General features: G+C 41.6%; 2 protein-coding genes across 4 annotated transcripts in view; one reads left to right on the forward strand and one right to left on the reverse strand.

The window, feature by feature from the left end:
* The window catches only part of fbxl5 (F-box and leucine-rich repeat protein 5), a 52,350-nt gene extending 44,970 nt beyond the window's left edge, over positions 1-7,380 (reverse strand). The window contains exon 1 of the mRNA XM_022199500.2: positions 7,377-7,380. The gene's annotated coding sequence lies outside the window, so the exon portion shown is untranslated. The remainder of the gene's footprint in view (positions 1-7,376) is intronic.
* Positions 1-23,478, forward strand: part of sh3rf1 (SH3 domain containing ring finger 1) — a 35,513-nt gene extending 12,035 nt beyond the window's left edge. For all 3 annotated transcript variants that reach the window (XM_051946562.1, XM_051946563.1, XM_022199506.2), the window contains exons 3-12: positions 8,274-8,549; positions 9,094-9,189; positions 10,912-11,217; positions 14,529-14,639; positions 16,355-16,482; positions 17,246-17,416; positions 18,553-18,836; positions 18,928-19,247; positions 20,064-20,419; positions 20,583-23,478. In XM_051946562.1, the coding sequence (XP_051802522.1) occupies positions 8,274-8,549; positions 9,094-9,189; positions 10,912-11,217; positions 14,529-14,639; positions 16,355-16,482; positions 17,246-17,416; positions 18,553-18,836; positions 18,928-19,247; positions 20,064-20,419; positions 20,583-20,751 (2,217 nt within the window). In that variant the 3' untranslated portion in view covers positions 20,752-23,478. The remainder of the gene's footprint in view (positions 1-8,273; positions 8,550-9,093; positions 9,190-10,911; positions 11,218-14,528; positions 14,640-16,354; positions 16,483-17,245; positions 17,417-18,552; positions 18,837-18,927; positions 19,248-20,063; positions 20,420-20,582) is intronic.
* The last annotated feature ends 1,252 nt before the right edge of the window (positions 23,479-24,730 follow it).

Raw genomic sequence — 24,730 nt, forward strand, 5'->3', positions numbered from 1 at the left:
GTAAACTGCAGACTGGTGGGGTCAGTGAGTGGTTTCTCCTGAAATGTGTTTTGCAACCTGCACTCAGGGGAATAGAAGACATTGTCTCTTTCAGTAAATACATATAACTGACAGATGCCTTTGTTGACCTACGAACATGGAGGAACAGGAGGAGAGTTTCAAGGGCTTTTCAATACTTCCTGTTCTTCTCACATGTGATCCAAGCTTCCATCTGGCCTCCAGACTGCTCTGAGTGTTTTTCTGCCTGTAGACTAATGTGTGGGACCTCATTTGGTATGTAGTGAGGGAAACAAACAAGCACAGTCAGTAGAGTACGGTTTGGAAAGCTTGAATGATTTATTGCCTGTTTCCCTCCTTACAAAATGTAGTCAAATAGATAAACGATTCTACACCAGGGCTGAATATTATGAACTCTGATTTCTGCTTGTAACTCTGGCTTGCCATTTAACAAATCTCTGTTTTGGAGTAATCCAGTAAAGTCAGTATTAGGGAAAACAATTTATCCATTTCATGTGGAAACTGCAATTTGCAACATGATGTGGATTTTTAATTATGTCTAATTTTAAATTTTTTAATGATGACACATTGAAACTTTCATGGATTGTCAGTGATCAGTGTATTAAATGTGTTGGCTGTGTTTCGACCGACAGAAGCTCAGTCTTGTTATTTAATAGCCACACCTCGTACATTTTGCTGTACGCCTGACCCAGTGTTTATTCATGCTATCTTGTTTGTGACAGTCACGCTTTTGATGATATCTCATGGTAATGCCCCATTCCATTTTAAATCTATTATGTGGTGAATATTCAACCGAGGCTTGACTTTAAAATAACTCTTTCACAAATTACCGTATGTCAGAAAAAAATCATTTAAACCCAGTCAGTACCTAACAAATTAATTTGACACATTTTTGCTAAAATCTTCTGTATTGTTATAAAACTAAAATCATTTTATAGATTTGCAAAACCTCTATCAGTGGCGCTTTCCACTTTATTTCAGTTCAAGTTGACACTTAAGCTTGGTTGATAGCTGGTCATTATGACTTTGTTTAGCGACATCAGGAATGTTGCATGCTATACCAAACACATCAATTCCTCAATTCCTTTCCAATTTATTTATTGTTTTTGTGTTGGGTTGGTTTTGTTATCCCCAAACAGAGGGCCACTAGCTTTTTTTTTTCTTGTCCCTAGTCTTTATGCCAAGTTAACTTGCTTCTGGCCACAGCCTCATATTTGGTGCACAAACTGGTGAATGGCATTGATCTTTTCAGCTAAATCTTGGCCAGAAAACAAGAAAAGCGCATTTTCCCAAAACGTCTGTTTCTTTGAGGTGATAGCCCATTTACTTTACCAATGCCCTGGGCCCCCATCATTGCACCCTCTTCCTTAACTGGACACTGGCTTGATTTTGAATGACTCTCTTTCATAAGATTCACTGCACTGTCAAGAGACCCATAAATAGCCAAAAAAGTGCTCCTGTGTTGAGTTTCCATAGAAACCAGAGAATGGAAGTTTTCCTTTTGTCTCAGTCTGAGAGGGAGACAACAGCTTCAGATGAGTAAACTGCGTCATCAGGTTCTGCTGTGACAAGCGCTTATTTGAAGGTCCCTGTGTGACAGTCTTATTCTCATGTCAGTGACTGTTCGGCATGTCCTACTTTTTTTTTTTTACTTCCTGTTTATTTTTTCTTTGGTTGAATATCATTGGTGCCCCCATGTTGAGCCTTCCAGGACCTACTGGCTCCATCCCATTACACTCTGATAGGGCTGATATTATTGTGTACAACAATAGAAAAAAATATTACAACTAAGTACAGATCTTTGGGAAAGAAAGATCTTTCTCAACAAAAAAGAAAGACCCATTAGTTTCAAAATTGGCCACCAACTGCTGATATGCATGCATTGGTGTCTACCACTATTTGGAAAAGAGCCAGATGGCGTCAGATCAGTGTTTCCCATACACTGATTTATTTGTGGTGGCTCGGCACAGTATCAGCATTGACCACCACAAATTGATTGCCTGTTTTTTACTTTTTGAAATGACTTGGACCTCATTTTAACATAGAACTACACCCTGTTTCTCTGTCTTTGTCACAAACTGAAGACGGACACATCTGTGAACATCCCCTCCTCTGCATCACACTCTGATCAAAACGTACTTGGGAGGAATGAGTTTGTCGCATTTCCCTGCAGATCAGAATCAAAACGAACTTGACAAATCATTAGTATCGTGACGCCTCAGCACAAATTTGTCCAAGAGTGATGCAGCCAAGCTAAGTGTGATAAATTAATCTACGATACCTACCACAGTGTCACCTCAGACACTCACCATATCAAATATGTTAATAAAAACATGTATGGTGCTGTGTTACCTTTCAAGATCCGCAACCTCTAACTGTGGCTGAGATTTTATAGTTTTCACCTCACAGTCTTTACTAGCATGGTTTGTAGCTGCTAGCTAGCCTTTACTGTCCAGAACAACTCTACGGTGGTACAGAAAGGTGGAGTGACACTTTCATTCTCATGTAATGTGGGCCTGTCTAGACACTTTATAGCTCATACAGGCAAAATTTATGATTTCTGTGTTCTGGTGACATAAATTTTGTCATCCACCCAAGTCTGTGGAGGTCCACAGGCTTGGGTGGCCCCTCGGTAGATGTTTGTTTGCAACCCAAAGTTTGTGAATGTGCAGACTGCAAGCAAGCTAACTGCACATGGTCAAGAAAACAAATGGGATTTAAAACCCATTCTCATAAACAGAGACTGTGTGACGATATTTTCTTTCATCCACACTTCTCTAATTAGTCATTAAAAGAGGTGTTACTTGAAGTTGATAGACTGTGGGAGGTGCTTTAATTTGTACATGCTTTCCATCGACCATGTCCAAAATGGGACTGGCCCAAACAGCAATTTCTGGGCTCCGGATATTCGGCCCCGATTAATGACGAATGCCTGAATATTCAGATCTATAAATATTTAAACACCACCGTAACGAAAAAATATTCAGATATTGGGGTCCAGCCCTAGTCCAAACACTGTAGGAAGTTCTAAATTCTCCAGAAATGCTGTGTTGTCCATTAGCACACCTCAAAAATAATCTTATTTGCTTGGTACTACAGCCCAATGTATAACAAACTGTTATATCATCAGTTATAGCATTTCAGAAACATGCGTGGGAGCCCCATGTGTTTTTCTTTATCCAGTACGAGGCAAAGCAGACCATCTTGTACCTGTTGTAGTATGAACAGAACTACATGTGTGTCCACTTTCAAAGTCTGCATCGGTCAGTTGTGTGCTTGGTTAGGTTTGTTGATAAAAATGGGGTTATGCTGGCTACTGATTTTCATAAATTTGATCTGGCAGCCTTTTGTCTTCCCCTCTTTATTACTGTATATTACAACAAGAAACCTCCAGCTTTTTTAGACGGTGCAGGGAACCCATGAAATACATCTGCCCTACAGTGGTCGTTAAAAAGGCCCATTAGGAATCAATTAAAACTAATGCAGCTCTAATGGAATCAAGATGTGTCCATGTCCTGAGAATGTTTTTCTCTCATCATGTGTCAGCTCATGTGTTCCAGTGCTGGTGGCGGGATCTTCAATAAACAGCAACTTGGTAATGAACTACAAATGTCCAATGACCACCTGGTCAGTGTGGCAGATGCAGCTTGTGCTCCCTCATGTAGAACCTCAGACATATCCTGCCCTGGAAATGTTTGTAGGGCAAAGCAGACAGACAACCCCCCCCCCCCAACCCCCCCTGCACACACTGTTTTGGCAGTAGTACCCCTTGTTCGTTCTCCACTCCCTGCTGAGATTCTGAAGGTGTCCATATGGGAGTGGAGTCATGTCTGGCACTTACACATAGGGGGTAAAGGTTTCTGTCTACTGTGGTTACACACAACCCTTGAACTGCTGACGGAGCATAAGTTACCTGTATTCTTGGTGTGTTAGCTATAAAGACAAGTTATTTCTACAAGGGCAGCAAAGTTTATTCATGCTATGTTTGATATTTGCGGAGTTTATTTTCATTTTGTTTTCTAGCTGCTTGTCTGAAACTATCTTCTTGCAGAATGCCTATCATCATTTATTTATTTATTTTTGTCTTGGAAACATGTGGAAGCACAAGCTGTTTGGACAATTATCACATTTTGACCTAATCTTTCCTTCTTAACATTGTATGCAGTCATACATTGTGATTTTCTGCTTGTCTCCTTGCTGGTTGTTGACATTTGGCTGTGCCGTAGAGCACAACACTTTGGTAATTCAGTTATAATCCAGTGTTGTGGAAGAGAACACTTTAACAGCTAAATCCCTTTAGCTCACTGGTCTAATTGCATTATCTGCAATACAGGAGTAATTGCACACACCAGCTGATGCTCTGCACATTGGATCTAGTCTCTCTTTGTTTATCTGTCTGTACATCTCTGAACCACAACCTCTGGTAAGTTAACAGCTTTCACACTCTTTGCCGCAAGTTCAAATGAAAAGTTTCACAGAGGTTGCAATTTTTCAATGCTGACTTTATTGCCTGTTACATCCTAATACTGCAGTGGTAAATTTAGCTCTTGTCATGATCTTTTGAACCAGATTTTCTGTTACAAGGCAAAGTTTAGTCTAATAGTACTATCATGAATAAATGACTGTTAGATCTGTCTTGTGATAGCAATAACCAACAATAGAATTCCAACCACATAAAATGTGATCTGAAGAAGTTGTTCCTATTTAATTAACAGGTGTGTCTCATTGCTCAAAACATTATTTTAAGTATTTTCCACAGTGTTTTTATGGCAGTTGAAATAATCATCAGTTGCAGCCTTATGTTATACATGCTATTAGATTAAAAAGATTTGTTTGCTGCAGAGTGTTATCTTATTTTAACAATATCACTTTTTGCTAGTATAGGTGGAAAATGTAATGGTTTAGTCAGACATTTTTGTACATAACCCTCTTGTGGCCTGCAGACTGCCTTTTGGTTCCCTGGGGTTGAAGCGAGATGCTGCTTCTGTTGGTAACCGTGTATAATAAATCTTTTAAGAGGTTAGAATTCATTAGATGTCGTCTACATACTCTCATTAGCGTAGCAACAGTCTGATACAGCAGCCCAACAGTGGCTTATGCTGCTGTATAATTACTTCCATAAACTTTCACCACAGATGTTGAGAACAATCAAGGAGGTGGAGTGAAGAAAAACGTCTTTGAAAAATCTGATGCTGTTGTTTCTCATGGCTCTCTGGCATTGGAGCTTAAAAACATAGCTTTTTCTGTTAGACTGGTTCATACAGAGATGTACACTGCTGGAGTCTCATCCTTCCCCCCGGGGAGGGGTTAAAAGCAATAAAAGCTAGAACGATCTGTGTGCACTTGTGTGTTTATGTAATGTGTGTGTTTGGGACTTTTTTATAGCATTCATGTGGTAGAAGCTCTTTAGCTCTCTTCTGTATGTTCCCATTAGAAGTGCAGCTTCCCATGTTCTCCAGGGGGATGTTTGGTCAGGACTGATGGTGCTCGTTTATGAAGGTCCACTGCAGACACAACAGCACCGTCTCCATGGATGCACACCGGATATTAACCCCCCCAGCTATTACCTCCACCGAATTTTACTCTTTCTTTCTCACCCTCACCAACTCTTGCAAACACAGGCCTCTGCAGTCAGTCTCTTGATTTTCTCTCTCTCTCACTACGTTAAGTCAAGTGAAACATGGAAATGTAACTTTGCTGACAACCCCTCTTTTATGAAGCCAGGACGGGGAGATCAAAACCAGCTGAGAAGTAGGCAGCAATGAGTGTGGGACCAAAACAGCTTTCACTGTCAGGAGTGAGCTTGTTCTGTGCTGTCTAGTAATAATTCTAACTCTGTAGATATGAGTAGGGAAACCTTGACCAATCTCATCTAAATACTTTAACTAAACAACAGGGTGTGTTGTCCAAGTACAGCGTTTTGTACATGCAGAACTTCATTTACTAACATATTTCATGACTACAGTCACTTTTACCAAGTGCAGAATGAATTGCATAACACTGATTTTGGGCACTGTGCTACTGTGCAGGTTTTATTAAGTCTTGGCCCTGATGTACAGACCAGTGCTTGCAAATGTCACAGTTTCAAGTGGACAAGCATTTCATATTTACCATGTAATTAGATCCCATTGGTTTCGTGTAGTTTGAACCTGTTCTGTCATTTGAAACAGAAATGGCAGAGCTTTCACTTGCATTTGCATTTTCATCACGAAACTCCCTGCCAGGCCTGGGTGGGCTCAAAAGCCCTGTTTTCCCCCTGAAAGGAGGCCCAGTTCCAGTGCAGTGTGCAGGGAGCTGCAGTACCCTCCTCCCCTTTTTCTCCCCACAGGCTAGACCAGCAGAGCCAGAGAGCGATTGGCTCTGTGCTTCAGGCTGTGTGATTCTCTGCAGCAGGGTAATGTCACCCTGGCTCACCATCACAGCTCATTCTGTACTTTTATTCTCCTCTGAGCCTTTAAACGGTTCATTAGCCTTTAACAAGACTGCAGAGCTTGCTCAAAACCCTACTTTAACCCTTCTGTCTCTCTGACTTTCTTTCTCACTTTGCCAGTGTCTTCTTTTAGACATTTCCTTATCACAGTCTGTATTTTGTGTTGATCGTGCTGTCTCAGAGTTCACATCCAGTCTGTTAGTAGTGTTTGTGATTCTGATCACTGCAAAGGGTGTCCTACTGCAATGGGATAAATAGTGGGGGGTTGTTTGGACTGAAGCCTTCCTCATGGACACCCTCCCTGAATAGAGAACATTGATGCTTCTCTATCCTGCTTCTCCCCCTTACTCGCTGTCCCTCTTTCCCTGGATTGTCATTCCCTGAATGAGCCTTTCAGGACTCTAGCAGGCTAGCAAGCTGAGATGCAAAACCTTCCTCTGCGAGATAAAGGGACCGGGTTCTGGACCTTGTGAAGGCCGGTAGCCAGCTACTCACAACCAGTAAAGCTCACACTATAGCTGTGAGCACATGACAGAGATATTTTTGTTGTATGTAGTATTAGAACACATACTTGTTGCATTTCTCAACATGGGTTTGGTTTTCTGTTGATTTAAGAATTAGAAGACTTAACAAACTAGGGATGATGATTATTTGTTACTTGAATGTTTGTTGCTTCATATTTAATCAATTTAAAATGCATTAACACATAAGACAGAAAACAAGGTACCTGGTTGTTTGTTGTTGAATGAGATGGCGTTACAGGTGTGTTTGTTGACCACCTGTATGGGTTGAATACAAGTGAACCTTCCTGCTGTCTAACTGCTTAATATGGCAGTCATGTTGATGTACTCTGGAGCATAAAGTTGTGAAGAATGTAACTGTCTGGTTTAGCTAGCTCCCTGACACTAGATTTTTCAAAAGCTGATACAGATCGGAAGCTGAATGTCTGTTAGCAGAGACGCTGCTGACGTTCAGGAGCAGCAGCAGTCTGATTACCTGCTTCCAACAACATCAAAGCATTGAAGAGAATCGCCAACACTCTGCTCTGAGTATAAATACATTTTAGAGGTGGCAGTAAACACTGACAGATTTCCTGGACTGATAAAGCTGCTGCAGCAGTGTTTGTTGACATCTGTTCGAGCTGAGCAGCTGTTCATAACAGCTGGACTAACATTAACTACAATGAATAAGCCAGTCCATCCTGTAGATTAGGTATGAGGATTATTTTCATATCAAACAGCTCTGAGGAGATAAATTGCTGTTGCAGATTATTTATTGTGGAGGACTGGAGCTTGTTTTCTATATTGAATACTTTGGATTTTGTTGGGCCATTCATTAAACAGCAGTTTTAAATGAAGTCTTTATTTCTTGCTAATTTATTAAAAATTAAAGTAACTCAATGTTTCCCTTATTTGCTTCTCAAATGTCTAATGTGGCCAAGGTGATTTTGCAGGTAACAATGGTTAAGAAAGATCATATGGGAAAATGTTTGCTGTATTTTATGCTTTTCAATAATTAACTCTTATTAATTGTTAACTTGGCCAACTAATAGTGAAATATGCATTCTTCCTGTGAACATTGGATCTTTGGCAAACTTTTTACTGTCTTCCATTCCTCAGTTCTCTGGAACTGTCTTATCACTGAACAAAACCAACAACACAACTCTGCTTTTCTTTCATTTTCTCACTTTGTTAGTAGGACTTTACTCCAAGATGATGGCCATGCAAAATTAGTATGTTGTGCAAAATAGGGATGTGGCCTTTTTTTTTTTTTTTAATCTATGTGTCTTAATCTGATTCCGATCTTCCTCTCGCTCTGGTTTCAGGGTGTACCTCAGCTTCCCTGTGCCAAGGCACTCTACAACTATGATGGCAAGGAACCAGGAGACCTCAAGTTCAACAAAGGTGACATCATCATCCTGCGCCGGCAAGTGGACGAGAACTGGTACCACGGCGAGATGGGAGGAGTCCACGGCTTTTTCCCCACCAACTTCGTCCAGGTCATCAAGCCGCTGCCGCAGCCGCCACCTCAATGCAAAGCTCTCTATGACTTTGAGCTGAAAGACAAAGAGGCCGACAAGGACTGCCTGCCCTTCTCTAAGGTGAGTCACAGTAGCGCTGCAACGCCCACACTCCTGCCACATGGTCAGTGTAGTAAAACAGAAATACCTCTCATTACAGTGACACTCTGTCGTCTAAGCATTCATTTTCTCAAGTTATGTGTGTTTTAGAATGTCAGGGTTGTTAAACGCCCAGAGAAATGGTTTAGATTTTCAGCCAGGCTTCTTGATGAGCAGCTGTAATTAGGCTGTAGAGAATGAATGCCACATACAGCGAGGCACGGTTTAACTACAATAATTAAGTGGCTGTGTCTGTCCAGCTGTTGGGTCATACTTCGATGTTTTTGTGTTCTGTCATCAGTTCTTATATGCATCACGAGCAAAAACAGAAACAAGCTTACGAAGTAGTTTTCCGAACACAGCTCCATGCGGTAAACCCCGGTGTTTTCACTCTTGGGCATGTTCCATTTAATAAAGCATTGTCCCCACCTCATTATTTCTGTTTAGTGTTTGCTCCTCAAGGATGAGCAACACTCTTACTTCACATTATCCTTAATTACGTTTTTCCTCATGTGTTGAATTTTAGGACGATATCCTGACTGTGATCCGCAGAGTGGATGAAAACTGGGCAGAGGGAATGCTGGGAGATAAAATTGGAATTTTTCCCATCTCATATGTGGAGGTAAAAAAAAATTTAACTGCTTTTGTTGTTGTTGTTTGGTTTTTTTGGTGTCACAAATCATTGGTGGAGCAAGTGTCTTGTGAGGATCAGCAAAGTTTCAGTATCCCTTGAAAGTAGTCTTTATTCCTCATACATCCAGTAATATATGTCTAACACTTCTCTTCCTTTTGAAATGCTTATGTGTTTCATAGAATCACTAAACATGTCTTTGAAGATTTAGTCAGTCACAGCCTCTCCGCAGGGCTCACTTAAAAGCTTTAGGAATAATCTCGGCAGAATGAATCAAGTCTTTGCTCTATAAAAAACATTTCATTTTTCACTTAACTGTCAGTGCCAGTGTGCATTGTGTTGTTATGAATATCATAAACAAGAAGACAAAAATATGTTGAAAGATCTGTTTGACACAGAAATATTGTCTCAGATAAGTTAGTGTGTTGAAGCATTGTGGAAGAGAGCTGAGGTTAGGCTGTGGGAGAACATTTTTTTTTCAAAACTGTGACAGATTCTTTTATCATTTTTGTATGTATTCTCTGCTTTTATATTCAAATTTTTAGACGCTGAGTGAAGATTTTGCAGAAACAGACTGCAGAATACTTCCAAGGCTGTATACATCATTTTGTTTTTCCACTGTGAAAGCCAGTGTAGCAGAATAGAACGTTTTGTTGTCCTCTCACTAGATAGTTGGCAGTCATGTTCAGGTTTCACAGACAAACATATAGCGCGACCCAAATTGTTCTTTTGGTTTTGCATAACCAGTGCATATCTAGGTCACAGTGTTTTTGTTGCCTCAGGAACTTTTGCTACCCTTTTAGTTGTGAATATGCCATAAACTGCAATTGCCATGAAGTTGGTCTTTAATTTAATGAGATGAAGGCCGCTCACCTGGTATTTTGTTCTTAATCCCACATATATACCTTTAATGTGCTGACATGTCAGGGATGAACCTGCACAGGCTGTCTGCTGGATTGGAGTGAAATGCTTAGCTTTTATGTCCTAAGTAGAGGGAGCTGCTTGGGGCAACGTGTGACAGCAAGTAAGAGCACCCTGTGATTATCTGAAGCCTTTTTAGCGTTCCCTCTTTGATTTTTACCTTCCAGTCAGTCACACCTTACGGTGCCTGAAAGGGTTACAAAGCCTTCAGTTTCATAGCTTGCTTACAGCTATCAGCTGCCTTAGACTAAAACCATATCTGCATACAGAACGTAGTGTTAGCAGCACCTTAGAAGAGCAACAGCTCCATCTGTGTAGGTATCATTACCAGACATGTCTAAGTTGTAGGTCATCCATGTATTCCAATAGGAAGCCCTCAGAGCCCAAAACATAATCACTGTAGCTACATGTGTAAAATGCAGGAAATGTAAAGCCTAACGATGTGGCTCAACTGTTTGTGGATGCTTACCGTTGGTGCAAAATAAACTGTTTGGCTGACTGAGAGAGCTAAATTAAGTACAATAGTAGTGTCTGATAGATGACTGAAAATGAGACTGAATCACTTTCATTGTAGTGGTGCTGTAATATGTCCAGCTTTAAGACCTGATAGACCTTTTTTTTTCACTGTCTCTACTGATAGATAAAGTTAAAGGTCTCCCATGGTCATTGACTTCTTTGTAGAGAGTGACAGTTTTCGTGATCACATTAATACTCCCACCACCATCATTCATTCATACGATCTCTTATTAATTCCTCTCTCCATTACACCCTGCCTCTCTTCCTCTCTCATAGTTCAATTCGGCAGCTCGGCAGCTTATAGAGTTGGACAAACCGTCAGACTCCAGTGGAGACTCTGGAGAGGGGGCCTCCTCAGGGCCCCAGAGCAATGGTGCCCAGCGGGCAGGGGAGAAGAAGAACAGCAAGAAGCGACATTCCTTCACCTCTCTCACCATGTCCCACAAACCCATGCTAGCTCCTCCCCCCCAGCGTCACTCCATGGAGATTAGCGGACCGGTCCTCATCAGCTCCAGCAACCCCACAGCAGCTGCTCGAATTGGGGAGATCAGTGGGGGGCTTTCATGCAGCGCACCTTCACAGGTAAGGTTCTACCAGGAAGGTAGAAGATCAAAGAGAGCTCCTCAAGTCATATTAAATGTGCTGACTATAAACAGAAAGCTCATTACCAGAACAATGTAGTATTACAAATGAGTGCCATTAGCCACTAATAGGATGTTTTCTTTGCCCAAATATTTTCCACAATTTACAGCAGCATGTGGAAGGATGTTGGCTATCTACATACTTGGAACTCTTTAAAACATCCCTGAAATTGCACCATTTGTCAGCCAGAAACTGTAAAAAAGAACAGAGTCGTCAAACTCTTCAGCAGTCTTTGAACTACACATTTATGACAAAAACCATTCTGGCAGTAAAGTTAAGCTTAAAGTCGTGATATGTAGTTGAAATCACTTTATTCAACATGACTCATTTAGCAATTCACCAGAAACAAACCCTTTGTACCAGATTCCATAAAAACATAAGTTCTGCGCTCCTTGGAGAAACTGTGAAACCATTAATGACACAGCTGCAGCCAACAGTCATGCGACAAAAATGTGGGGATTTTTGTCCTGGACTGGGCTGACCTGCAGCCTGTGATTACATAGATAAGATTGGAGACAATAAGGAAACAAAGAAAAGATTTCAGTGGTAAAATACCCGTAGCATGAAGAATCACCATTTTATTTCCGATGTTGGTCACCTTTGGGTATTGGAATACTTTATGTACATATTAATACTTTATTTTTCAATTTCCATTAACTAAATAACCAAAGAAATTTAGCTTAAGTTTTTCATTTGTTATGCGACACTGAAGACATTCTTGAGTTCTAATTCTAACCATGACTGAGCTGCTTCCGTAGAGGTGCAGAACTTAAAATTACAGAGAAAAATGAGTCACAGCGAGTATAAATGCGAGAGGAGAAAAAAAATGTAAACGCTCATAAACTGTTGGGGTTCAGAGGGTTAAACATACAACTGAGAAATGTAGGTTCCTAGTGATGCTGTTCAATCCAGTGTTCTGATTGAGATGATTGTCTTAACCAGCTGGCTCATCAGTATGCTGTTCAGCACTGTTTAATTGCATAACTATTAAAAGAAAAGACAGTACACAATCATGCATTTGGAAAACAGAATCCAGCTTCAGCTCCTTTTGTTTTCACCGCATGTTTGTTGCTGTTCTGAGGCTTCACTCTCCTCCTGTCAGCAATTAGGCTGACTTCCCTTTAGCCCATCATACCAAACAGGCCATTGCTTCATCCAAGCGTTTGAAATCATGGATGCGTGACTCCACTCATCCACAAAAACGACTCCAGCTTAGCCCTCAAGGTTTCCACACCAATCCCGACATGACGGCAACTCACAGCTGCTTTGCGGTTCCCAGCTGCTTGAGATGGAGCTTTGACGTGGTGCTAGACATTCAGAACCACAGACACGCAGATGTACAAGACAAGTGCCTGGTCGATTTATCTCTGTCTGAGGCTCTCTGTGACTAAACTGTGTGCAGCTAATAATGACTAAACAATGTGTGAAATTGAATTAAATCACCCATTATATGGTGATTTAGGACTATTAAACAATTCACCATTTATAGTTCTAGGGAGAATCTGAGATTTGCTACCAGAAGTTTGAGTACAGCTCGATGCTCATACGACAGCTTTTTGTTACTTGAACAATAGAAGGAAAATGTTTTTAATGGTTAGTGGTTTGGCAGTACTTTGAGACAGACTTCATACCATATACCCCAACATCTGCACTGATGTCCCACTTCCAGGGTCTGGCAGTTGCAGCTAACTCACTTTCTCTGTAGCTTTTTTGTGTACTTTTCTTCTTTTCAACATACTTTTTATGTTGTGTGGTTACTGCAGACTTTCTGAAATGCTATGTTCCAAAACCCCCTATTAAGCTCAATCATTAATCTTTCATCTATAGTGTGAGTGGTTGTGCGCTTCTTCGTGAGAGGGAGACAAGGAGAGTGCTTGTTGACGGTGAAGCAGATGTTGAGGACCTTGTGTCTATTTTTTTTAAACTAAAATCTTTTCATGTAGCATGATTTATGTATCAATAATGCCTGTCCATGCAGAAGGCGAAACCACCTCAACAGACCTTTTACCACTAATCGCTGTCGGGACACTTCTGGAATAAAAGAAACTTGAATTCGATCCTGTAAAGTGATCCTCCCCAGTGACACCAGGGATAACAATTGTTTGATTTACAGATCATTGTTTAATAAAAATACAGTAGAAAGACTCTCCAGGCGTTGTATGCACAGCCTCTTTTGTCTCTACTCTCCGCTTCACCTCTACTCATCTTCTCTCCTTCCAACTCCCAGACAAAAAAAACAACAAAGGTAAGCCCCAGTTGCCTAGAGGGCTGAGCAGTCTGTCTTGGAAATGAACATGCCGTCTCCCAGTGTGCACTAGATGAGGAAGAGCTGCCAGGAAAAAAGACAGGCTGTCGTTGAAAGCTCTCTTTTTTTAAATTCTAAAGGAAATGTATTCATTTCATTTGGCATACCAAACCTGCCCAGTAGTGTTATTTATTCCTTTCAGGCAGCTGTTTTCCTAACACGTAACGGTGTTGCATTTTGGTCGCCTTGCTTTCTGAAAGGTTCACCTTAGGAGGCGGCTCTGTCTGGAGCAGTCGTCCATGGAGAGTCCGCAGGCTACAGGGAGATATTGTGTGTCCAACAGTATGGCCTTGTTACCAGGACACCATCGTGACTCACGTGGATGACTGATCGGGGAAGCCACCTCTCATTACACGCCCAATGAAATGTGCTGCTGCGTGGTCACCTGACTTCTGTTGGCCAGTCAAACCACCAATCCAACCTTGTGGTTATGACCAGGATACAAAGCCACATGTGTGCATTCAGTTAGACTCGATATGCATACAATGTGACAGGAGAGTGGGGGAGTATTTTTTCAGATGAATCTGTGGTGTGCTCTAGTAGCACTGTAATACTGTAGGTGATCAGAATTCACCCCAGTATGTCTCTATAAACCGTTTTAACACAACTCGACACGCAGCAGCATATATATGTGCAAGGCAGAAAACAGGATCAAACTTGCAAAATCAATTTGTACAAGAAGTTGTAAGATCAGTTTCTACATTAATTATTGAATACAAAAATATTTGGACCATGAAGAGTCATCAAATGCCGTTAAAAGGTGTTGAGATTTGTCTTCTTACTGGATGAGGAACATTTGATTGACATAGAGTAGGACTGATTTCGTAGAAGACCGATTATAGCCGTGTGGTTTCTACTGGAGCACTTTACGTGTGAGGAGAGCGTGTCCACCACATTCAATTCAGTATGGTCTATTTAATGGTCCACATGTCTCTTTTGTTGACAGGTACATATTTGCACAACTGGACTAATTGTGACCCCGCCCCCTAGTAGTCCTGTTACTACAGCAACAGTCTTCACATTTCCCTCAGAGACGAGCTACACATCCATCTCTGTGGTAGGTGCACACCTGTACAGGTTTTATAAATCCTATGAACAGAACAACAAAGAGTTAGGCATTGTAATTTATTCAAACTAGTGTTTTACTTTGTCTTACTAACAGATTTGGCTTTGAAACATGTGACATAATAAAGAAAGGCATCTGTATTTTCAGTTGAAGTTTTCTGTTTGTGTGTGCACGTGTCATTTGGTAGCATTATTTGCATCCATTTATTGCACTTTAATCCAAAACTTCAGTTGCATTATATAACATTAAGCACAGCAGGAATGTAAGGCCTCTTGAACATGTGTGCATAAAGGGGTAAAGGTACACAATGTACTGTACATTTTATCTGCCAGCATGGGCTTAACTGGACGAGTGCACATGATAATGTCACCTTCAGAAGCTTTACATTTCCCTGTAAAATTGAGTTTTTTCAGATGAGTGGGCGGTCTTTGTCTATCAAATCTGGATTCTATGTCAGAAATAATACAGTCGCTATATTATTCCACAATTTGCCAGCAAACTTTATGAAGATAGCAACACAGTGGAATGTTTTGAGCAAAAATTAGCTTCTCAACAGGTTTCTGAAGTGTTTGTGCAGAGGAAAGAAAATCAGTACAACTATAAAGTGTCAAGAAATCCCTTCAACCCACGTAAAACCAGCACGCACACTTCCTGTCCGCCTGTCTGTATGCTCTGGCATGTGGAGTTTCTGAATGAGCAGGAATGTGTACACAAAAGGTTGAGCTCTCCGCTTCACTTGGGAACCCTACATGATGTTTTTTTACAGATGATTTCTCTAGCCTACAGGCAACCTAATTATCTCAGCTCAAGCGTCAGCAGCGAACCGAAACGCACATCGGCACTCGCACATACACAGAGGCCTATGCACATACCACAGGGCTGTCTGAGTGCCACTCGCCTCCCCCAGTGTGTCATGGAAGCTATTACTCTGCCGCTCTGAGCTGCCAACGTTGAGCTTGGGAAGACTCATCTTGCTCCGAGGTATAGGAGTTGTCTTTGCCGTTATGCTAACACACTGACAACTCATTTGGGCTTTTCGGTTTTCACAATTCCTTTAATAAAAGTGTGTTGTTTTAATGTGCCTCATGTTGACGTTGGGGACTCATGTCGTAATCCTGGAAGCACAAAAAAGCAGACAAAGAAATCTTCCAAAAACACGCTGCAATCTTTAGCCTCTAGTCAAAAGCTCACGTCTCTTATGACCTCACAGACGTTCAGCTCGGGGAAAGCAAGTGAGTCAAGACGAATCCTCTCATGACTTGTTTGAGGGTTGCTCTGAAGTGTGCCTACAGACATGTTTTTCATTTCATATGGTCCCAGTTAAATACTGCAATGGATTTAACATCTAGCTATGCAGTCTCCTAGCAACAAACAAACAAGCAGAATAGGAGATCCTCGTTGCAAGGGGAAGTCGGGGACAAGACTATGGTGCCTGCCAAACCACGCTCCCCCAGTGTCGGCAAACCGTAGGGAATTACCCAAATGACAGATGATCTCTCATTCTCCTTCCCTCTTTGTTGCTCGTAAACAGACTGGTTTCTGTGCTTACGCAACACGCACTTTCTGTGTTTTGAGTTTCATGTTACTTTTTGTTTTCATCTTGCTGCTTCTTACTGAAAGAAAATAAGCGGCGAGTTGTTGTGAAATTGCAATTAAATGTTGATGCTATCACACTGGTAATATGATTTTCTATTCTTCTCTTACAGGATGCTCTCCCACCGCCCCCTCCTCCTCCCCCACAGTCCTCTGTTGGTGGAGCGGCGTATTCGCTGGCTGCCGGACAGAGACCCTCCCCCAGCATAAGCGACCAAAGTGGGAGACAAAGACCCACAGTGTGAGTTATAAAAACAGTCCCACACTAAAATATGCAGTCTTCTTAAATGTGCAGTGAAATGTCACAAGCGGTTTGTGCAGCGATGGCCCACGGCCTTGGTGTACATGCTCAGCTCAGAGGGAGGAAATCCTTGCCTGTCTGCGGACCCACCCCCCACCCCCCTCTCAGCTGTCAGTGTGAGCCTGCAGAGTGTGAGCTTGTGCACAGGTGAAAGGGTCAAAACCTTTGGGTGACAGTCTCCTGGGTCCCATTGGAAGATCCTCTCTATCACCCCTGACTTGTGACCCCCTTCACCTTTACCCTCATTACTCTCCCAAGACACCCCACACACCTGATAAGAATTAGGTCCACTCATGCCTGTTCTCCTGCCGTCATCTGGCTCTGCCAGTGCGTGCATGTCAGACCGAGGCATTTTATGTTCCCTTCCCCTGACAGCATTGAAATCGGACTGAAAACATCCCAGCTGAGACTCCTCTTGGCTGCCGTTCCCAGCCTGTTCTAGCTCTGCTGTAGAGAGATGACCCGCAAATTGTTTTGTCCTCCGGTGCAGATTTGGTCTGGGTCAGAGGGCCCCATTTCTGTTGGAAGGTCTCAGAGGAGACAATGACAGATGCACAGTTGGACACCAGAATAAATCTAGAACAAATGGCATGCTGTTTAATCCTGCTGTAATTTCCAGAAGTGACACAATCAGCCATGGTACGTATTAGTGTTTGTTTTTGGTAAATGTCTCATCTTCGTTTACGGTTTGTTTTTGACCCAGCTATGTGGCAATGTTCCCCTACGCTCCTCGTAAAGAGGATGAGCTGGAACTAAGGAAGGGAGAGATGTTTCTGGTGCTGGAACGCTGTCAGGACGGCTGGTTCAAGGGCACCTCCATGCACACTGGCAAGATCGGAGTCTTTCCTGGGAACTACATGAGCCCAGTCAGCAGGTCAGTCATTGATTCATCATCAGCTATTTGTTCTTGTCAACATACTGCACAGTCAGTCACACATAAGCAGGTCTAGTTTCATGTTCACGTTTCTTTGATGCACGGCCACAACTTAAGAAGTCCTCCAGTTTGCTATTATATGTATTGTATATTTAGAATGTTTTATCGATAAAGCCATACCTGCATGTTTAGCTGCTGATATTTTGTACGGATAATTTCAGTGAATGAAGTAATGGACCACAGACACATTCCAATTTTGTACAGAATTCCATAAAAAAGCAGCTTTGATTGCTACACAACTTTCATGCAGGAACGTGTAGCTGATATTTTTCTTTGGTTCAGCTTTTAGAATCTGTCAACACTGTCGGGTTACAGCAAAAAGTTATATAAAGTGATTATTTAAGAAGGCTTGACTACAAATGTCGTCATTGTCACAGTTTGATAAAAACAGAAAATCTCACCTCATCTTGATTTGCATGATTACAGTCAAAAATAATAATATTAATTTGTTCAGTGTTGAGATCTTTATTACTGGATGTCAGGGACAAAATGTTTTTATTGCAATTTCACATTAAATGAACAGAGCACTGCTTTCATGTTCATGTTGTGCTACATTCATGCTAAAGTGAAACTCTTTGCATAAAGGGGAAAGAAACAGTGAAGTTCTTCTGCCTTTGATTTCAGTGCATCTCTTGCAGATAAAATATATTTTTTAAATTGTAGCCAGAACACCATATTGCTCGCTTGTTAAACTTCTGCTTACCAACAGACACCACAATGTATCAATGTTTCATATGCTGCCTATGTTAACACTAGCTAGACGACTGTGCACAGAGGAGCCTCTAGTCTCCACTCATTTACTGCGGTGGAGCAGCTCAGACATTCTAATGTCAGTTTAGGTTGAAATCAAATGATCTTTATCTACACGGGTTGTTCTCAATGCGCAGAGTTTTCTGTGAGAGCAGCATTTTAAATATCAATATCACCGTCAGTCATGTTCATTTAATTGTAGGAAGCTAAAATCGCAATCATGATTAATATTTGATTAATGTCGCAGCCATAATGTCATCACATAACAGTGTTCCCCTGTTAATTCATGAGCTACAGTTTCACCTCATCTTATCTTTTCCCCTCAGGACGGCGTCTGGGAGCACTCAGCCCAAAGTGGCCATGAGTCTGTGCACTCAGGCGGGCAGAGGAGTCACCATCGTCAGCCCCTCTTCTGCTCCCCTTGGGGCCGTTGTTCCAGGGCCTGACTTCACCAAACCCCTCACTGTGTGCTCCAGCGCTGTACCTGTCAGCTCCCAGCCTGCAGCTGTGGTAACCGCTGCTCAGACGGCCACAGGTCAACAGCCCAAAATCCCACTGCATGTCAGCTCCCAGATGACCGTAAATCAGGCTCGCAACGCAGTCCGGACAGGTAAATGAATTCACAAAATGGGTACTGGATGTTGCCTTGAAGTATTAAAGGGACTTTAAATGTCTAATCTTGTTTTCTATCCCATTTCCAGCTGCATGTCACAGTCAGGACAGGCCCACAGCAGCAGTGACACCCATCCAATCTGCGACACCTGTGGCCTATCTGCCCCACCTCACAGTGTGTCCGCAACCCTCCAACACTCCTGCACAGGGCTGCAGTCGGGCTGGAGTGGCGATGGGCTGCGCCGCCGCCTCTCTGACTCCACCCAACGTCAGTGCTGCATCTTTGGAAGGCGACGCTTTGAGACCCGTACCTGTCCTCGCCGTGCCTGTCGGCCCTGGAAACAACGCTGCTCTCAACCCCACAAACAACAACGCAGCTCTTGCCTGCCGACTGGACAAGGACGTCAAGGTTGGATATGTTCACTTTTTTTTTTTTTTTTTTTTTTTTTGAGATTCTGCGAAAATAATTAAGATAGTTAATGTCTAATTGTCTGTTGCTGGTGCTATTTTTAGTAGCCTCATGCTCCATCGTGGTGGAGAATATTTTAATTTCCGGCAGATGGTTGAAATGCCTTAAGAGTGTCTCATTAAAATGCTAATCATACAGGCAGGATTCACCCACAGTAGCAACAAAAAGGGGTTATTGTTTTGCACAATTTTCTGTGGCCAAGTTTTGTTACAAGTCTAACTTCTCTGCAAAATATGAAGAACTTGTCCAACCGCAGTCTGTGAGAAACAACCAGTTCTGGGTGCTAGTATGTACAGCGCCTTCCATAATTATTGGCACCCCTGGTTAAGATGTGTTGAAAGCCTTCAAATGAATTCATTTTTTTACTGCAGAAGCATACTCTCACACTGAAAATTGTAGAAAAATGTATTATAGGAGATGAGCTGCTGTTTCGTTGGCAAAAAAGGGTTGTACAAAGTAGTAGCATCAGGGTGCTAATAATTGTTTTTACACATGATTTGATGTAAAAGAATGATTTCTTAATGTGTGATTTTTTTTTTTTTTTTTTTTTTTTTTTCCCCACTGAATAAATTCACTTGAATTAAAGGTTGGATTTCCTCTTTTTTTCGTTGTGGTCCTGTATTATTTAGAAAAAAACTGAATTTGTTAGAAGCTAAAGAACACATCTTAACCAGGGGTGCCAATAATTATGGAGGGTGCTGTACCTGTCTGCAGTTCTCAAAGGTAAATGAAAAGATTATTTTTTTCTTCTTACAGAGAGAAAAGAAAAGTCTCCTGAAGCTGTTGTCCTCCAATAAGAAGAAGTCTCGTCCTTCACCTCCCTCCTCTCCCACCCTGGAGGCGGAACAAGCTGCTGCCGGTGAGGTGCTTCACGGCGCTGTCGGCCCCGACACCTCCCCTCCCTCCGGCTCAGTCAGCTGCTTGGAATCTGAACCTGCTGCTGCTGTAGCTTCTGCTTCGTCATCCTCCTCCTCCTCCTCCTCGGTCCCAGAGTCCTCCCATCGGAAGAGCAGCCCCCTTGACGGATGCGCTCCTATCGCTCCTCCTCCTCGCCAGCCCTGCTCCTCGCTGTTATCCCAGCAGCATGACGCGCGGCCCATCATATGTGAGAGGTACGCTGATGCGAATCTGTAGTTTCGTAGCCTTGTGTCAGCTGTGCTCGTCTGTCCTGCGCGTAGAAAGTGTAACAGTATATCACAGGTATCGAGACTTATCAGTTGTCATTGTTTGGGCGAGTATCAGTCGCTCACCTCGCCTCTGGCTGTCTCTCCCCAGGTACAGGGTGGTGGTATCATATCCTCCCCAGAGCGAGGCCGAGCTGGAACTTAAGGAGGGCGACATTGTGTTCGTTCATAGGAAGAGGGAAGACGGCTGGTTCAAAGGCACACTGCAGAGGAACGGCAGGACCGGACTGTTCCCTGGCAGCTTTGTAGACAGCATCTAAAATATACACACTACAGTGAACCACACTCAGACAAGGTCGGCACTCACAAGGTTCCTGGGACAGAACCGTCACACTGACTCTTCCTGCAAATGAACAGGATTTGTTATCAATAAAAGCACAGCGGACGGAGTTAGAGGAGAGCACACTACTCATGAACTTGTCTTTTTTTTTTGTTGTTGTTGGTTATTTATATCTTTGTAACAATTCAGCTGTTAAATGTGTGCCTTGTACTGTTCCTCACTTTATTGTACATAAGGACACAAATATGATTAGTCCTAAAGCAACCAATATGAACTGTTCATATCAGTATGTTACGCATTTTAACTTATTTCATAGACTGACCTTTTATGTAGTGCCACGCATTAAGGGGTCAAGTAAAGCACATGCCTTATGTCATATTTTACCGCAGATATGCTCTTCTGTACTAGACTGCTGATAAAAGTTTCACCCTTATTTCAAGCTGTCAGCAGATGGGAGACGGTGTATCGGATGGAACAGACCAGAGCAAATCACTTGTGCTGCATGATAGAGAAAAAAAACGATACTTCCCCTGTTCCAAAGGCATTACCCAAACCAGAGGATCATGTAAGAGATCTGCTGTATTGCACATTAAGTAGCTACGATTCACAGCCGTGTGAAAACTGCACATGACGAAATACTTGTGCCATTCACAGGCTTCCAGTTAGTTTTTTTAAGTCTTCTTCTCCTCCAGGTGTGGTTGAGGTTGCACCGTAAAGAGGCTTTTGCCTGCAGTGATCAAATATTTGCATGTGATTACCGAAGCCATCTGCAGGAGACAGAGTTGGTTCGGCGTTTAAATATGCGAAAGAAACACACTCCAGAATGGACTTTGCAGTCAAATATTACTTACTTTGTACCTTCTTTATATTTACTGACCAGAGGAGCTGCTCTCCTTACCCCCCCCCCCCCCCTTGGCAACAGACGGAGCTCTGCACCACAGGAGCGACATAACGTTTCAGTAACAGTGCACAGATTCTTTTCGGTGTATATTTATGTTTGTTACACATTTCACAGAGGCTGACACCTGCTGCTCTTAGACAGTGTGTCGTGTAACCGACCCAACGCCGTCACCCTTCAGCAGGCTCTGTTTTTGGACACTATAACTCATTCCTAATGTGACTTGTGGCAATAAAAAAAGAAAACACTGCTAGCTAAAGCACAGAATGTTTGCCTAAAGTAGCATATTATTGTATCACTCTACAGGAAGAGGTGCGTAGTGTAATTCTATTGAATCTCAATTTATTTTTTTTTTATTGAAACCAATCACTTTGAGCCCTTGATTTTTTTTTTCTTTTGATTTTGTGGGTTAACTGTTTTAAGTTTTTAACGTTAAGTGTTGTACTGACTTGAATTACTGTAAGATTTCTTCGTGATTGGAGGGGATTTGGTCGTAGTTTTGGTGCTTGTTAAACATGAAATGAAAAGAATTAGCTGTTTTAGAGTGAATATTTTAGAAAAATGTGTTTCATCAAAACAATTGTCAGCAAAAAAATTCTGTTTTCTTTGAGTGTTTTCCAAAAAGCAAATCATTGGAAAAAAGTCCAGAAAATCCCTCAAAGTAAAAGCGTCATTATAGACTGAGCCCTTGCTTCCTCAGAGGACCTCACCGCATTAAAGTCCCTCTCTGGTCTTTGATTAAACCCTCCATAACTCATCTCTGTTTAGCAAATTAACATATTTAGAAGATTTATCCATGAAAAATAATCCCTTTATGCCTTAAAATGTCTCACATATAACCCTACATTGTTGCTTTCACTGCTTGTTTTGCTCATGATGCATATGGCTGCATATTAAAAACACCACGTTAACAAGGTAAAATATAAAAACAAGAGCTTGATTTTCATCAGAGGGGGTCTTTAATGGAACATGACTTGTTCATCTGGTCTTCACAAAGTCCTTTGAGGGACCCGGGGGATACTGAAACACCTTTCAGCCGAGGCAATCACTGAACTGTGCCAAATTTGGCTTTGAGAGCGAATTTATTGACTGAATTGGACCCAGAGTTTCAAGTGCGTGTTTGTTTTGTTGTTGGCTGTTCATTGAGGGGGACCACTGTGTAACTGACTGCTGGAATTTGTTGTAGTTTGTGTGAGAGTGTGGAGAAGGATGGTACAAATCACTGTTAGGGCCTCTTTTTTTTGTCTTTCTGAACTGGTACTTGCGTAGGATTAACCTGATGAATTGTTGTCTTGGCAATCACCACACCAACCTCAGGCTCTCGGCTAAAACTCTTCCTCTTGAGTGTCTTTTCATTTCACTTGGAAGCCTTTAATATACACACCAGACTTACTCCAACACAAACGCACACACTTACACTGACATATGCACTATCACACCGTTATTTCTAATTATACTGACTTCTCGTCCATGTTTTCCATGCGTAGGCTGCACAGTTTCAGAACGAGAGACATATCTTAAATTAATTACTAGTCTATACTTTCATTTATCGGAACACATGGCAACTTAAGTTTTCTTGATCCAGCTTAACAGATTTTCTATATGCCAAGGTGACTTACTTGATTCTTTTTTTTTTTTTTGTCTGTAGTTAGTCTGTTCTTTTTGTCTGAAAATGGTGAAACTGAAATCAAACTATTTGACACAAGTCTATTATGTGAAAAACATTCTGAAGTATTTGAGGGAATCGCACATTTTGTAAAAAAAAAAAAAAAAAATCTCTATAACAATAAAAGCTAATGGTTTCCATAACTTCATGAGTTTAAAGTCATTATTTAGTTTTCTCCAGCGATTATTTTATTTATTTTTTTATTTTTTGCAGCTTGTCAGAGCAGAGGTGTCCAACAGGAGTACAAATCAATTCAGTTTTATTTATATAGTGTCAATTACAGTCAAATCGTCTCAAGACGCTTTACAGAACCCATATGCCTGACCCCCAGAGCAAGCCCAAAGGCGACAGTGGCAAGGAAAACTCCCTTTTAACAGGGAAGAAACCTCGAGCAGAACCCGGCTCTATATAGGGGGGACCCATCTGCCTGCTGGCCGGGCGGGTTGAGAAGGACAGAGGAGGGCAAGGGGGAGGGATGGGAGAAGAGGGAGGGGTGGGAAAGCAAGGAAAACACATCACGTTTGGATACATGCATGACAGGATATGTGACGCAAGGTATAAGCTAACAATGAAAACTGACTCATAGTTTACTCATATGATGTACGGCTCTGACATTAAACATACTCCATATATAGCTAGCAGTAAAATTCAAACAGTATGTAAGTTAGCATAACAAGTATAGTGAAGGAGATGCAGAGTTGACTGGTGGAAAAAGGGAGTTGGAGTCAAAAACATGGAAGTGCTGCTGACAGGACTGAATAGCCTGTTAGAGGTGGAGTTGGTGAAAATAATCCATTACGCTTTTTTGTCAGATCCGGTTAATATCTCGTCACGGTCCACAAGCATAAAACACTTCTAACTCCATTTTTAAAGGAGACGCTACAGGTGAACAGGGTGAAGAAATTAAACTAACAGATATCGACATGAAACTGTCCCAGCTGATCAATTCCAATATGGTAATATTTTTTGGCTTACGTTTTCAGTAATGTTGTCTTTGACTATGCAAATGAGGTGCTCTATATCTAAATATGCATTACTTTGGCAAAAAAAAAATCCAGAAAAGAAATCTGAAGTTTCTGTTTCAGTCTGTCGCCATATTGGAGTCAGATGCGTTTATATCACTCCATAAATTAGAAAATGCTGTCAACAGATAAAAGAAACTTTTTTCTGTGTTTTTGGAAATAGAATGTTCAATAGATCAGACCGAATGATTTACGAATGAACTCCACAGTAAAACCTTTATAATATAGGTAGGAATAAAAGCTTTGATGTATCTAAGTGCGACTGAAATCGAGTTTTCTGACTTAGTAAGATTTTTTTTTAAGAATAGGGAAAAAATTTGATTTTCAAGATATATTTAGTAAAATTCCATACATTTGTATTGGAAAGCCCTAT

The sequence above is a fragment of the Acanthochromis polyacanthus genome, chromosome 4 (assembly GCF_021347895.1).
Source record: "Acanthochromis polyacanthus isolate Apoly-LR-REF ecotype Palm Island chromosome 4, KAUST_Apoly_ChrSc, whole genome shotgun sequence".
Classification (NCBI taxonomy): domain Eukaryota; kingdom Metazoa; phylum Chordata; class Actinopteri; family Pomacentridae; genus Acanthochromis; species Acanthochromis polyacanthus.